The 15884-nt window shown below is 48.0% G+C and overlaps 1 protein-coding gene across 1 annotated transcript in view; it reads left to right on the top strand.

The window, feature by feature from the left end:
- SLC9A2 (solute carrier family 9 member A2) overlaps positions 1-15884 on the top strand; it is a 125739-nt gene that overhangs the window by 84942 nt on the left and 24913 nt on the right. The window contains exons 4-7 of the mRNA XM_059658850.1: positions 1427-1644; positions 2081-2283; positions 6154-6243; positions 6743-6813. Of these exons, the coding sequence (XP_059514833.1) occupies positions 1427-1644; positions 2081-2283; positions 6154-6243; positions 6743-6813 (582 nt within the window). The remainder of the gene's footprint in view (positions 1-1426; positions 1645-2080; positions 2284-6153; positions 6244-6742; positions 6814-15884) is intronic.

Below are 15884 nucleotides of genomic sequence, written 5' to 3'. Positions count from 1 at the left end.
CGGGCCAATTGGGGTTGTTCTAACTCTAAAGTTGTGGGAATGTAAGAAGCTTCCTAGCTCGTGGCCAGCATGGCATGGCTCCGGGAAGGGAACTCACTGGGGTTCTGTCCTCTTTCACTCGACAGCGCCCTCAGGTGGTGTGGCCTTTGGTCACTTTTATGGCAACTGGCTCAGTATAAGCTCCTTTCAGCTCATAGGAAATGTCCCCCTCTCAGTGGCAATGGGGTTGCCAAGTGCTTCATTCCAGGCCGAGAGGAGCTTGTGCGCTGTGAGGCGGAAGGCAGCCAGGGCAGGGCGCTGGGGGCGGAGGGGGGCGAGGGGCGGGGGGGGGGGGGGCAGACAGCGCGGGCAGGTGGCAGTGCCGGGTGCAGAGAGGCAGGAGGTGCCTAGAGAGCTGTGTGAAGAGCTGCAGGCGCCCAGCTTGGGAGCTGACCCAGAGCCCTTCCTCCACCAGGCGTGCAAGGGGCTGTAGGCAATAGACACCGTGAGTCCCGGGTTTGGAAATGCTAAGAGTTTCTTTCCTTTATGAAACCTCAGAGCCTAGTAGCACACTTAAAATTTCCCAGTAGTGGATATAATGGATAGGTAGAAATGAGACCCAAAACTAAAGCATCAGAGAGAGAGAGAGAGAGAGAGAGAGAGAGAAGAGAGAAGAGAGAGAGAGAGAGACATACTTAGGATGAGGGATAGAAAACAACTGGTGACCAATTGCATGGTGAGGGTGGGGGTGCTGAGTGGTGGGGCGCTGAGGAGGCGTGGCGGGGAGAGAGTTCAATACAATTTCAAGGTGAGGATCGTAGGCAGTGGCAGCATTTCAGACACCAGAGGAAAGAGAAGGTGGAACTGATTGTATAGAACAGTGATGGCGACCCTATGACACGCGTGTCAGAGGTGACATGCGAACTCATTTTTTTGGTTGATTTTTCTTTGTTAAATGGCAATTAAATATATAAAATAAATATCAAAAATATAAGTCTTTGTTTTACTATGGTTGCAAATATCAAAAAAATTCTATATGTGACACGGCACCAGAGTTAAGTTAGGGTTTTTCAAAATGCTGACACGCCGAGCTCGAAAGGTTCGCCATCACTGGCCTAGAGAGATGATGGGGTTTGCAGTTCTTGGGACTTGTTTTCTTCATGATGCTGACAGGATGGCTGATGGGCCGAGGTCCACAGACCTTTGATCGTGTGCATCTGGAGAAGACGAGCGGCCGGGACAAAGCTGGGTGAAGTTGAGGAGTTCAGACGGTGGGTACCGAGAGACCTCGAGAGAGAGCAGGGTCCCGAGGACGCAAACCCCGTCCAATTACGGAAACCAGTGGATGATGTTGTGGTCGTGGGCAGAAGGGTGCGCATGTTGAGCTCTCAAGTGCCAACTCATATTCTGATGAGGATACTAATGGCAGCCGTATCTGTCCTTGCAGAATCACCACTTGTGCAATGACTATGAACAAGTATGTGGAAGAAAACGTATCTCAGAAATCCTACACGACCATCAAGTACTTCATGAAGATGCTAAGCAGTGTCAGCGAGACCCTGATCTTCATCTTCATGGGCGTGTCCACCGTGGGGAAGAACCACGAGTGGAACTGGGCCTTCGTCAGCTTCACGCTGGCCTTCTGCCTGGTCTGGAGAGCCCTGGGTGAGGAGCACGTTGCCCAGAGAACAGCCATCGGCTCACAAAAGAGCGGGACTTCTTCTCGCCCCTCCCTGCTGCTGCTGCTTATCTTCCTTCCTTTCTTCATGCTCCCCATCTCCCGCTCTTCCTCCTCTTTTTCCTTTCATCCTCATTCTTTTCCTCTTTCTTCTCTTCTCCCTCTTCCTCTTCTGTTCTTTTCTTCCTCGAGCATCTTCATGCCTTTGTTATAAGTCAAGTTAACCTTTCTTGACGTGTCTGAGTCCACATTCTAACCCATGAGCTTTCACCAAGAGCCTAGTCGTATAAGGAGAGGAAGGGGCCAGATTCCTTGGGGCCTCTGCTTAAGTCCTTTCCCTGCCACAGAAGCTCAGAAAACGAGTCTTCGAATTCACACGCCCTGGCTCACACAGGCCGGTGTTTTGGTTGTTTTCCTTCTCAGGTGTCTTTGTCCTGACTCAGGCCATTAACTGGTTCCGGACAATTCCCCTGACCTTTAAGGACCAGTTCATCATTGCCTATGGAGGGCTCCGAGGGGCCATCTGCTTTGCGCTGGTGTTTCTCCTTCCCGCCGCTGTGTTTCCCCGGAAAAAGCTCTTCATTACGGCTGCAATCGTCGTCATATTCTTCACTGTCTTCATTCTGGTGAGTAGAGTATTTTTCTCCCAGCAAAGTCTCTACCTTCACCGGGAGGAAACCTATCGTTAGACGATCATAATTGTGAGAAATGCTCACCTGTCCGAATTCAATCGACGGGCTCGGAGACAGAAGTTGGCGAAACGAGGCTTTTAGTGTGGTCTTGCAAGAGCGGGTGTCCGGTGGGACAGGCACACACGGAGCAGCAATCACAGGCAATTTATCCCTAATGTGCGAGAGTCCCTCCCCCGGTCCCTCCCTCCCTCCCACCCTCCCACAATCTATCTTCCTTCCTTCCTTCCTTCCTTCCTTCCTTCCTTCCTTCCTTCCTTCCTTCCTTCCTTCCTCAATCCTTATGCTTTGGAACTAGGGTACTTGGCACCTCTGAGTGTTGTATGAATTTATTTCCTTAAGTTAGATGTTATATTACAGGAGCCTAGGTCTTTGGTTGGGAGACACAGAGGGGAAAAAAGAACACCTTTGAGAAGGCGCATTGGAAAATTTCTAATTTAGGTCACCTGGGGAGCAACCCAATATGGACTAGAAAGATAGTTCACTCCCTTAAAAACAATCATCAAACAAACACACCACCTCAGGCTTCCATCAAACCACTGCAAAACATAGCTGCAAAGCTCAAGTACAATTTTCAGCCATTCATTCGGCTTTGGCTCAACAGACGCGCCACCTGAGAGAGGGATCTGCGAGGGCTGCTGGGCAGCAGGGGCAGAGGAACTGGTTTCCGCGGCCCGCCCTCTGTTCCCGCGGCCCCCCCTCTGTTCCCGCAGCCCCCCCTCTCTGCTCCTGCGCCACCCCCCGCTCCCGCGCCCCCCCCCCCTGCTCCCGCGGTCCCCCCCACTCCCGCGGCCCCCCCCCCCGCTCCCGCGGGGCCCCCTCTGCTCCTGTGGCCCCCCTCTGCTCCCGCTGCACCCCCTCTCTGCTCCCGCGGGGCCCCCCCCTCTGCTCCCGCGCCCCCCACTCAGAGGTGCCAAGTACCCTAGTTCCAAAGCATAAGGATTGAGGAAGGAAGGAAGGAAGGAAGGAAGGAAGGAAGGAAGGAAGGAAGGAAGGAAGGAAGGAAGATAGATTGTGGGAGGGAGGGAGGGAGGGAGGGAGGGAGGGAGGGAGGGAGGGAGGGAGGGAGGGAGGAGGGAAGCAAGGAAGGAAGGAAGAGGAGAGGAAGGCAGAACTTGTGAAATCTCTCCCATGGGGCATGACATGACTCTGCAGATAATTCAGAGAGAGGAGTGACCACTGAAGGGAGCAGTGTCAGCAGCCCTTGCCTACAATCAGTACTTGTTATTAAATAGAAACTAATTATAAGGCACTAGAGGCCCAGTGCACGAAATTTGTGCACTGATAGGATCCTAAGTGGCTGCCAGCTGCCACCAGGTACTGCTTCCCTCCCCCCAGCCAGCCCTGCCCCTGGTCAAACTCCTGGACGAATTCCCGATTGAGGGGACAGTTTGCATACTACACGTTTATTATATAGCATGTTGTAGTTTAGAAACTTCAGTGGATCAGGAAACCAGGCCATGCCTGCTTCCTGTAGTTGGTCAGTTGTGTCTTATTTGTGACAGTGCAGTTATTTCTCGATTATTCTCCCAGAGTGGAATTGGCACAGGACTGGGGCAGGCCCTTGTCCCATCTTTATTTTTATGTGCTATATTCACAACTACCATGAACCCACTATTTACTAAATGAATAGTGACAGAAAAAAGCAGGTAAAACGACAGATTATATCCTTAGAACACATAACATAGTTTTAAAAATTGCAGTGATTTTGTTGATGTTTTCCCTGGAGTTATTAAACTAGTGGCTTCATGGATTCTGGATTCAGTGAAATCTATCTCTCCAACACATGTTTGCACCTCTTTTCATTTACGTAAGTTATAAATGACAGAGTGTGTAGTGATTAGACAACTGCTATTACCGCCTATGTTATTTCAAAGCAGCACACTTTGAAAGTGACACAGATACAACGAAAGGTGTGTCATACCAAATTTGGTCAAATCAGTTCACACTTCAGACAGTTAAAGTTAAGCTGAAAAATGGCCCAAAGCTGGATTGATGGGATAAAACGAATGGCCTCATTTTTTAAAATGAGAGAGAGAGAGAGAGAGAGAGAGAGAGAGAGAGAGAGAGAGAGAATTTGTTTTATTAAAAGCATTCTTAAAGATTTAAAGATGTGTGGAAATATGAGATGGAAATCAAATGTACAGCAGGGAACATATCTCAGCATATCCACTCCCCCAAACCCCCAGTAACCCCTCCTATATATGTATTCTTCATGCCAAGTGGTGGTAGCCCTCACCTACTAAGCAAGAGACTTACGGAACTTCACTGACCCCCCTTCTCACTGCCCCTCACCTGGCCTATTTTAGGGATAGTATCACCTAATTTTAGTTATATTCCTGCTAGTTTGTTTGACATCTGAAAGTCCTTGTTATTCTTTTTCTAAATTTTTCTGGTTACATTTGCTCTCCCAGCCTCTCAGCTTACTCTCTCACGTCTGCTACAAATCCTTTGGAATGTTATTGGGGTTGTATTGCATGGATGTTGAAATGAAATCATTGTCATAATATTGTTTAGTAATCCCATCTAGGAACTGTATACCATTTTAAAACTCAAATCATTTTAATATCTTTTAATTAAATTTTATAGTTGGTTTTATAAAGGTTCTATGCATTTTGTGATATATATGAAGAGAATATTTAAGTATACATACATGTGTATTTAGTGTCTAGACAGTACACTACTCTATATCTAATGTATTATTTGTACTCTGGTGCATACTATTATATGTGTTCTCTCTCTCTACATGTAGATACTGACATAAGTATAGTTTTCATTGCTATTGTATATGTGTTTATTGATTCCTTTTTAAATCGGTGTAAGGGATGGATTTGTGTATGTGATTTTATGTAGAGACACTTCATGAAACTTTCTTGGTACTTTTAAATGAAAAATAATCGTCTTAGATATTTTAGGACCAAAATGAAGCGATCCCTGAGCCGCAATCACCTTGCTTTTCCCAAATTTCTCTCCCCCTTGATTGACTCGGACAAGTGGAGCCAGCCCAGCACAGAGCGAGTTCCCTGCTGGTTCCTGGTTGTGATGGAAATGCTTTTCATGTTTTGTTATCAAGTCCGCTGTTCCCTGAGGTTTGGGGCAGGTATTTTAGTATGTTAAGGACATTCCTTTCTGTTCCCTGCTTGCCAGACACGCTGTGGTTCTCATTTCCCACGCTGGAGTGAAACATGCCCAGCCCTCCGTGCCCTCCTGGTGGCCAGCCGCGCTCCTCCGCCCAGCGTGTCTGAAGGCTCCCCTCCGTGCTCCCCCCTCGGTGCTCCCGCCCACCACGCCTGCCTGGGCCGCGCCCTGTATCTCGCTCATCTCTGCCTGCTCATAGCTGTTTGGGGTATATTTTTCTCCCCATCACACTATAGTCCTCAGCTGAGGTCCTTAACTATTCCTGTTTGTGTCTTAAATGACCAAGCTCCTGACATGTATAAAATAGATGCTCAATTAAAATTGTTTTAATAAACCAATGAATGTAAAAATCATTGAAAAGTTTTCTATGGATAATACAAGCAGGTGATTCCTGTAACTTGGATAATACTTTATTTTTTCTTAGAATTTCTTTCTATTCTTAGAATTACATTTTCAGTTTCTTGCGTCTTGTCCATCCTGTTTCTAGCGCATGCCCTCGGGAAAGACGCCAGCTGCTGAGGAGGAAGAGACCACACTATGTCCACACACCGGGTTGCATCTTGGGAGCAGGATATCTTTGCTGGTTATGGGACCTGAGGAAAATAAAAGTTATCATTGAATTTTTAATTTTATTTTATAAGAAAATTCACTTTCTCTCTTTGCATGCAGGGAATAACCATTCGGCCACTAGTGGAGTTTCTTGATGTTAAAAAGGCCAGTAAGAAGCAGCAGGCCGTGAGTGAGGAGATCCACAGCCGGGTAGGTTCCGGGGGGCTAATGGGCCAGGTGAGAAGGAGGACGTGGTTCTGGCACACAGTGTGGTGCCAAGGGCTCGGTGCTGGAGAAGAGGGATGGAGGGAGGTAAAGAAGAGGGAGGGCGAGAAAGGCAGGAGTTGGGGTGCGGAATGAGCGAAGCCTCGGGTGGCTTCTCCAGCTCAGCCTGGTGAGCTCCCCAGTGAGGGGCCCTCATCACCTCCTTCAACCTGAAAATGTTTCCACTAGAAAATTATCATGTTTCATATTTTCTAAAATTATGAATAAACATTTAAAGATGAAAAAAATAATCTCAGAATTGCTTAATATCCATGTGACAAACATCTCATCAATGTTAGAAGATTGATTCTTGTTTCATTGCTTTCAGTAAAAAAAAAAAAAAAAGCAAAAGCTACTAGTATTTGAAGTGTAGGCATGATATGAATAGAGTAGAAATTAGTGCTTTTAGTTAAGATTAATCAATGAGCTGCTTTCTTCTTTCTAGTTTTTTGACCATGTGAAGACTGGGATTGAAGACGTCTGTGGACACTGGGGCCACAATTTTTGGAGAGACAAGTAAGGAGGCGGAGCCCTCACCTGATGAGGTGGCTCCCGATGGCTCCGGGCACTCACTGATGGGAGTTGTTTTTCAGTAACATTCCCTGTGTTGCCAGAGGGTGTCCTTTAGGACAGAGCGGGGCTGTAACAGACCTGAAGCAGCGGCGGCTTTAACAAGACAGAGTGTGTTTCTCTCTGGTATAAACAGCCAGAGGCAGGCAGTGTAGGTCTCCTCGCTGAGTTCTGCTCACAGGTTCCTCCCAGTCCCAGGGCCCTCTGTCTAGTTGATGCCACTAACAACTTCCATTTCAAAGTTCTTCATAGACCAAAATGTCTGCTCCAGCATTAGCTCTTATGCATGACGTCCAGGCTGACCCTGGGAAGAAGGATCGTGAAGAGACAAAGAATATGTACTAGCCTCCTCCTAACAGGCCACACACATTTCCACACAGTCCTTCCAGTTACATCGCAGGCCTGGCCCTTCGCAGCCAGGCCCAGTCGTGGGACACTTCTCACTGCAGGTGACACCGAATGCAGTCTATTTGGTAAAAACTGGGGATCCCATTACTATTTGTTCTGCCAAATATCTTGAGAGCATCTGAGGACATAAATAGACTAACAGAAATAACAAGTATTTTTTAAAGCTACACTTAGCTAAAAGATTATGTGCACTTATATAAATGCCTCTATCATCTGTCTATCATCTATCACTTGTCTATCATCTATCATCTATCGATCATCTATCATCTGTCTGTCATCTATTTATTATCTATCATCTATCACCTTTATCATCTATCTATGATCTATGATCTATGATCTATCATCTATCATCTATTATCTATCATCTATCCATCATCTATCCATCATCTATCATCTATCATCTGTCTATCATCTATCATCTATCTATCATCTATCTATGATCTGTCATCTATCTATCATCTATCTATGATCTGTCATCTATCTACCATCTATCTATCATCTATCTATCATCTATCCATCATCTATCCATCATCTATCATCTATCATCTATCTATCATCTATCTATGACCTGTCTATCATCTATCTATCATCTGTCTATCACCTATCATCTATGTATCATCTGTCTATCTATGGGGTTTTTACTTTTAAATGCTCTGTGCTGGATAAATAAGATTCGGTGACTCTCTTCAAGGATCTTAGAGTTGAAGTGGAAAAGGCAGCCTAGCCAGTCAGAACCGCTGGAGAGAAAAGACTTAGGAAGGAGGTGGCATGTCAGCTGGTCCCTGAAGACGGGCAGGTTCTAAGCTGTGGCTGGTGGGTCCTCTTGCCCTCCTGCCTTGTCTTTCCTAACAGAGCCCACCCCAGCTGATTACAGGACGTTGACCAGCCTACCAATTTATGTAATGTAATATAGGGCATTTTTAAGTGCTTCTGTGATGGCACACTACCTGAGAAGTGTAAACGACAGACTCAGGCCTTTAAATGTTTGCAGTATAATAAAGGCAACAAAAAAGTCATAAAGCAAATAGAGGGGGGAATGCGAGTGTGTGTGTGTGTGTGTGTGTGTGTGTGTGTGTGTGTGTGATGTCACTAAGTCATAAAATGAGTTGTGGAGATTTCAAATGCTAGAACCACCTTTATAACCCTGACCATGCTGTTTACCAATGTAGAATGGCTCCTTGGACCCAGCCATACTTCATCACTAAAGGAAAGTATTTATTTGTCGCATATGGACATAAAGTAATAAAACAACACAAACTAATATCTTCATTGAAGAAATCTGGCAACAGTGGCCATTTACCTTGGGCAGTGTTCACTGTTCTTGGAGGCGGGAGGTAGGCCAGAGCACCTGGCCTTCCGCCTGGGACCGCGGCTGTGCGTTACAATCCCTGGGAGCGGCTCGACGCAGATGGCCCTGCCTCTCCTCCCCACTGACCCCACAGCCATGCTGTCCCCCTGCTTCTCCCTTCGCCAGCACTCTTCTCCCTGCCCCATCACCCTGCTAGTCCTGCCTGGTCACAGGTGACAAGTGAGTAGAACAGTTTGTTCCTTTTCAAAAGTAAAGATTGGGCTAAAGATTTATATCACTCCACTGCCCCAAATGAGGAAAAATAGGAGTGTCCTGACCAAGTAGCTCAGTTGGTTAGAGCCTTGTCCTGATAACACCAAGGTTGCAGGTTTGATCCCTGATCAGGGCACAGACAAGAATCAACCAATGAATGCACAAGTAAGTGGAACAACAAACCAATGTTTCTCTCTCTCTCTCTCTTCCCCCCCGCCCCCCGTCTCTTTCTCAAAAAAAAAATTGATACATACATTTTTTTAAAAATAGATGTGTTAGAGATGGGTTCCAGGCAGAGTTAGAAGAAGGAAGAGGTGGCCCTGTGGTGTGTGGATTTGCCTGGGACACAGGTGGAAGGAGGATCGGGGAAAGGCTAGCTGTGTCCTGTCTTGCAGGGAGAGGCACTTAATCTCTGGGCATGAGCCTGTTCCAGCCAAACACTGCAAGTTGCAGGCTAATTGAACTGTAAATACTAAATTTGTCAGAGACAACTGATTCGTGCCTCTGAAAGGCAATATTGTTACATGCCTGACTTGCTCTCTGCCATGTGCATACTTCACTTAATTATTTAAGCATTTCCTTTAAGCATTTCATGCACAATGTTTTACAGGTAAATCTATAATAATAAAAGTGTAATATGCTAATTAGACTGGACAGCCGAACGACCTTCCAGGCGAAGCCGGGGCTGCAAGGGCCCAGGCAAGCTGCCATGGCTACGAGGGCCGAGCTCCTTGCATGAATTTTGTGCATCGGGCCTTTAGTTTTAAGTAATTTTCTGGGTTGTCAAGTGTGCTGTTTATGCTGGGAAGTGGGTATGGAGGGATGCGGTACTGACAAGCCATTTCAGCTTTAGTCTCTCAGGTCCTATCTCTGGTACTAATTATTGATGTTACGAACGATGACATGAAAAGAAGTGATTGTTTTAGGTGTGCTGGGTACCCTTCCCTTCCCCCTGGAACCCTCATGCTGTTGCTTTCTAGTGTTCTGCAGAGAATTCCGGAGGCAGTGGGTCCTTGGAGAAAGGCGTGACAGGGCAATGCAGTAAGGGGGGGGTTCTCAAACTTGGCAGAAGGAATCTAATGATGGAGAAAGAGACTTCCCATGTGCAGCTTGGCAGAGAAATGAAAGGTGTGGAAATAAAGCAGAAGAAAGAAAGTGTGCAGCTCTGCCCAGCCAGTGTGCTCAGTGCACCAAGAGGTCGCCGGTTCACAACCGGGCTCACTGGTCCCCGCAGGGGTGTGCAGGAGGCAGCCAATTGATGTGAATGTTTCTCTAATCAGCTTCCATGTGTCTCTCCCTCTCCCTTCCTCTCTCTCTAACGTCAATGAAAACATCTTTTTAAAAAAGAAAGTGCACAGCTCCTACCCAAAAATGTCATTGTCCTTAATGTTTATTCTTCATTTTGTTTGTCTCTTGGGAAAAGCTAAAACAATAATAATAATAAAAGAAATTTTAAAAATAGGTGTTGCTGCCAAGAGTCCTGCTCAAACTTAGACTAAAGTCGGGCCCAGCAGTTAGTGCCGTGGCCAGTCACCAGCAAAACTTCTAAGGATGACTCTTTCATGATTCACAGCCCTCAGTGTTCCAAGCCCAGAATGCGGTTAGCGTTGTTTTCTGTTTGTTTTCAAAGCACAGGTGTGCCTATAGAACTCCTTGGGCTCATGGTAATCGCTGTAATAAATTTCTTCCTTTCTCAACAAATATTTACTGCATGCTGTTTTGTTTACATATTGACATAATAATGTTACATAACAAACCAACCCAATAGTCAAGTGCTCAAAACAATAGTCACTTATTATTAAAGCGCCTGAGTCAGGAGGTAGGGTGGGGGGGTGGCGGCGTGGCAGCTGCTCTGGGCAGGGCGGGCGGTCTGACTGTCATGCCCCTGCTCCAGAAGGTTGTGTGGTGTCCGCTGGCCCCGCTGCCTCTTCTGTACCTGTGCTGGCTTCACGCTTCTCCAAGTGGCATTGCCCTTTGTCTCGGGACTGATGGTTACTCCACTCGCATCCTCCTCACGGTAATTGTGCAGGCACAGGAGGCAGGGTAGAAAGGCAAGCCTCTGCTTCCATCGCCATGCCTGCTGCTAGCACACTGACCCACACAAGGAACTTACTGAGTTGAGTGGCAGGAAGCAGGCCAGGTGGGTCACTTAGGCCAGGGTGGAAGGACATTGCCAAGCAATATGGCAGAGGATGTGCATATAGGGGGGAACTGGGGCCGCAGGATTCCTTCTTGCGTCCAAGCTTACAAGTGTGAGGCACTGAGCTGTGCGCTGGCAATACCCACCTCACCCACAGAGGCCACTCTCGTGCAAGGAAACAGCACCACAAATACTAGATTCATAGCATGTTAGAAAGTAGCTTCTGTGGAGGAAAATGTATCCAGAAACAGAATAGGAAGTTTGGTGGAGAAAGGGTGACATGTCTGTAGGAGGAGGGTTCTCAGGAGGAGGAATAGTCAATAGAGAAGCCATGGGTGGGAGCACAGCTGGAGAGTGTCCAGGAAGACAGGGACACAATGAAGGCCACCAGCAAGGACACCAAGAAGGACACGAGGATGGACAGGAAGGACACCAGGAAAGACACCAGCAAGGACACCAGGAAGGACACCAGGAAGGACACCAACCAGGACACCAACAAGGACACCAGGAAGGACACCAGGAAGGACACCAGGAAGGACACCAACAAGGACACCAACAAGGACACCAGGAAGGACACCAGGAAGGACACCAGGAAGGACACCAGGAAGGACACCAGGAAGGACACCAACAGGGACACCAGGAAGGACACCAGGAAGGACACCAACAGGGACACCAGGAAGGACACCAACAAGGACACCAGGAAGGACACCAGGAAGGACACCAACAAGGACACCAGGAAGGACACCAACAAGGACACCAGGAAGGACACCAACAGGGACACCAGGAAGGACACCAACAGGGACACCAGGAAGGACACCAGGAAGGACACCAACAGGGACACCAACAAGGACACCAGGAAGGACACCAGGAAGGACACCAGGAAAGACACCAGCAAGGACACCAACAAGGACACCAGGAAGGACACCAGGAAGGACACCAACAAGGACACCAGGAAGGACACCAACAAGGACACCAGGAAGGACACCAGGAAGGACACCAACAAGGACACCAGGAAGGACACCAACAAGGACACCAGGAAGGACACCAACAAGGACACCAGGAAGGACACCAGGAAGGACACCAACAGGGACACCAGGAAGGACACCAGGAAGGACACCAACAGGGACACCAACAAGGACACCAGGAAGGACACCAACAGGGACACCAACAAGGACACCAGGAAGGACACCAGGAAGGACACCAGGAAAGACACCAGCAAGGACACCAGGACAGACAACAGGAAGGACACCAAAAAGGACACCAGGAAGGACACCAACAAGGACACCAGGAAGGACACCAACAGGGACACCAGGAAGGACACCAGGAAGGACACCAACAGGGACACCAGGAAGGACACCAACAGGGACACCAGGAAGGACACCAACAAGGACACCAGGAAGGACACCAACAGGGACACCAGGAAGGACACCAGGAAGGACACCAACAGGGACACCAGGAAGGACACCAGGAAGGACACCAACAGGGACACCAGGAAGGACACCAACAAGGACACCAGGAAGGACACCAACAAGGACACCAACAAGGACACCAGGAAAGACACCAACAAGGACACCAGGAAGGACACCAACAGGGACACCAGGAAGGACACCAGGAAGGACACCAACAAGGACACCAGGAAGGACACCAACAAGGACACCAGGAAGGACACCAACAGGGACACCAGGAAGGACACCAGGAAGGACACCAACAGGGACACCAGGAAGGACACCAGGAAGGACACCAACAGGGACACCAGGAAGGACACCAGGAAGGACACCAACAGGGACACCAGGAAGGACACCAACAAGGACACCAGGAAGGACACCAACAGGGACACCAGGAAGGACACCAACAAGGACACCAGGAAGAACACCAACAGGGACACCAGGAAGGACACCAGGAAGGACACCAACAAGGACACCAGGAAGGACACCAGGAAGGACACCAACAAGGACACCAGGAAGGACACCAACAGGGACACCAGGAAGGACACCAGGAAGGACACCAACAAGGACACCAGGAAGGACACCAACAAGGACACCAGGAAGGACACCAGGAAGGACACCAACAAGGACACCAACAAGGACACCAGGAAGGACACCAACAAGGACACCAGGAAGGACACCAGGAAGGATACCAACAAGGACACCAGGAAGGACACCAACAAGGACACCAACAAGGACACCAGGAAGGACACCAACAGGGACACCAGGAAGGACACCAGGAAGGACACCAGGAAGGACACCAGGAAGGACACCAACAAGGACACCAGGAAGGACAACAGGAAGGACACCAACAAGGAAACCAACAAGGACACCAGGAAGGACACCAACAAGGACACCAGGAAGGACACCAGGAAGGACACCAACAAGGACACCAGGAAGGACACCAGGAAGGACACCAGGAAAGCAGGAAGGCAGAGGCACCCAAGTAAGAGGAGCACTAGCGGTGCAGCTCCAGCTGTGTAGGGCCTCCAGGTCACTGCTTTTCCTCAGGTGAGATGCAGGGGAGTCTCATTGTTTGACATATGTTTTAACAGGATCACTCTGCCTTCTGTGTCAAGGATGAGCTGTAGGAATGCGGTGGTGGGAGCAGGGAGACCAGTCAGGTGCCCCTTGCAAGAATTCATGGAGAGATAACAATGTCTTGGATGTGGTGATAGCAGTAGAAGTGGTGAGGAATGGCTGGGTTTTGTGGGCATTTTGGCACCAAAATAAACTGCTGATCTGGTGGACAGAGTACTCATTTGCCAGAGGTATTGTAACAAAGTACCACCATTGTGGTGGCTTAAACAATAGCAGTTTATTTTCTCAGTTCTCCGGGCTAGAAGTCCAAGGTCAAAGTGCTGGTAGATGCTGTTCCTTCTGAGGGCCATGAGGGAAGGGCCTGTCACCAGCCTCTCTCCTTGTCTTGCAGGCGGCCTTCTCTTCCTGCCTCTTCCTGGCATCTTTCCTCTGTGCGTGTCTGTCCACATTTTCTCTTATTACACAATCACGTCATATTGGACTCAGGCCCACTCGAGTGACCTCATTTCCATGTAATCACTCCTGTCTCCACATATGGCTACATTCTGAGGGACTGGGATTCTGGCTTCAACATAGAAATTTTTATTTTATTTTTTTTAATTAAATCTTTATTGTTCAGATTATTACATTTGTTCCTCTTTTTTCCCCCCATAACTTCCCTCCTCCCAGTTCCCGCCCCACCCTCCGCCCTCACTCCCCACCCACTGTCCTCTTCCATAGGTGCACGATTTTTGTCCAGTCTCTTTCCGCATCTCCCACACCCCTTTCCCCCCCCAAGAATAGTCAGTCCATTCCCTTTCTATGTCCCTGATTCTATTATAATCACCAGTTCATTCTGTTCATCAGATTATTTATTCACTTGATTTTTAGATTCGCTTGTTGATAGATGCATGTTTGTTGTTCATAATTTGTATCTTTACCTTTTTCTTCCTCGTCCTCTTCTTAAAGGATACCTTTCAGCATTTCATATAATCCTGGTTTGGTGGTGATGAACTCCTTTAGCTTTTCCTTATCTGTGAAGCTCTTTATCTGACCTTCCATTCTGAATGATAGCTTTGCTGGATAAAGTAATCTTGGTTGTAGGTTCTTGGTATTCATCACTTTGAATATTTCTTGCCATTCCCTTCTGGCCTGCAAAGTTTCTGTTGAGAAATCAGCTGACAGTCATATGGGTATTCCCTTGTAGGTAACTGAGTTTCTTTCTCTTGCTGCTTTTAAGATTCTCTCTTTGTCTTTTGCTCTTGGCATTTTAATTATGATGTGTCTTGGTGTGGTCCTCTTTGGATTCCTTTTGTTTGGGGTTCTCTGCGCTTCCTGGACCTGTAAGTCTATTTCTTTCACCAGGTGGGGGAAGTTTTCTGTCATTATTTCTTCGAATAGGTTTTCAATATCTTGCTCTCTCTCATCTTCTGGCACCCCTATAATTCTGATGTTGGTACGCTTGAAGCTGTCCCAGAGGCTCCTTACACTATCTTCGTATTTTCGGATTCTTTTTTCATTTTGCTTTTCCAGTTGGGTGTTTTTTGCTTCTTCACATTTCAAATCTTTGACTTGATTCTTGCGCTCCTCTGGTCTGCTGTTGGGAGTCTGTATAGTATTCGTTATTTCAGTCCATCTATGCTTAATTTCTAGTTGGTTCTTTATCATAACATCGAGGGTCTCATTAGATTTCTTGAAGATCTCACTACATTTATTGGCGGCTTCTACACAGTTCTTAAGAGACCTTAAAAGTGTGGTTCTGAACTCAATATCCTCCATTGACAGTTTTGTCCTGTTTCTTTGTCTCCGCATTTTTTATGCTTTCTTGGTGCACCCCCTAGTGGTCTTTGTGTGCAGTCTTGTTGTAGTTAAGCCTTGGTTGTTGTCGGCAATACCGGGGGTGATTTGACCTCCAGGCTAACTGGCTATGAGAGTCAGCTGTGTCTGCAGTGGGAGAGCTTCTGTGCTAGATCTCTAGGGCGGTGCTAATCTAGCCTTTGCCTGAGGCTATCCGGCAAATGGCTCTGCGCAGGGCTTGGGCGGGGCGGGTTCCTGGGGATCTACAGGGCGGCTGGAGCGAGCAGTTATGGCTGCTCTCAGTTCCATCCCCCAGGGTTCTGCCCCACAGAGTCCCAGCAACCGCTGCAAACCTCAGAGAGAAAGCTGCCTTTGAGTTCCGACCAAAGCCAGACAGTCCTGCCCTCTCTCCCCCCCCCCCCCCCCCGTTTGAGTCTGGGTTCCCAGAGACTCGCCCGGATCTGGAGCTCAGAGTCTGAAACTCCCTCCCGATTGAAAACAACAACCACGCCCTCCGCCTCCAGCCCGCTCCGCGTGCACTCCGCACCTTAGTATTTCACTTTAGCACTGCGCCTCCTCTGAGTCTGGGTATGATATTCTCTTTCCT

Source organism: Myotis daubentonii, chromosome 12 (genome assembly GCF_963259705.1).
Source record: "Myotis daubentonii chromosome 12, mMyoDau2.1, whole genome shotgun sequence".
Taxonomy (NCBI): Eukaryota; Metazoa; Chordata; class Mammalia; order Chiroptera; family Vespertilionidae; genus Myotis; species Myotis daubentonii.
This window is presented reverse-complemented; position numbering and strand designations above follow the sequence as displayed.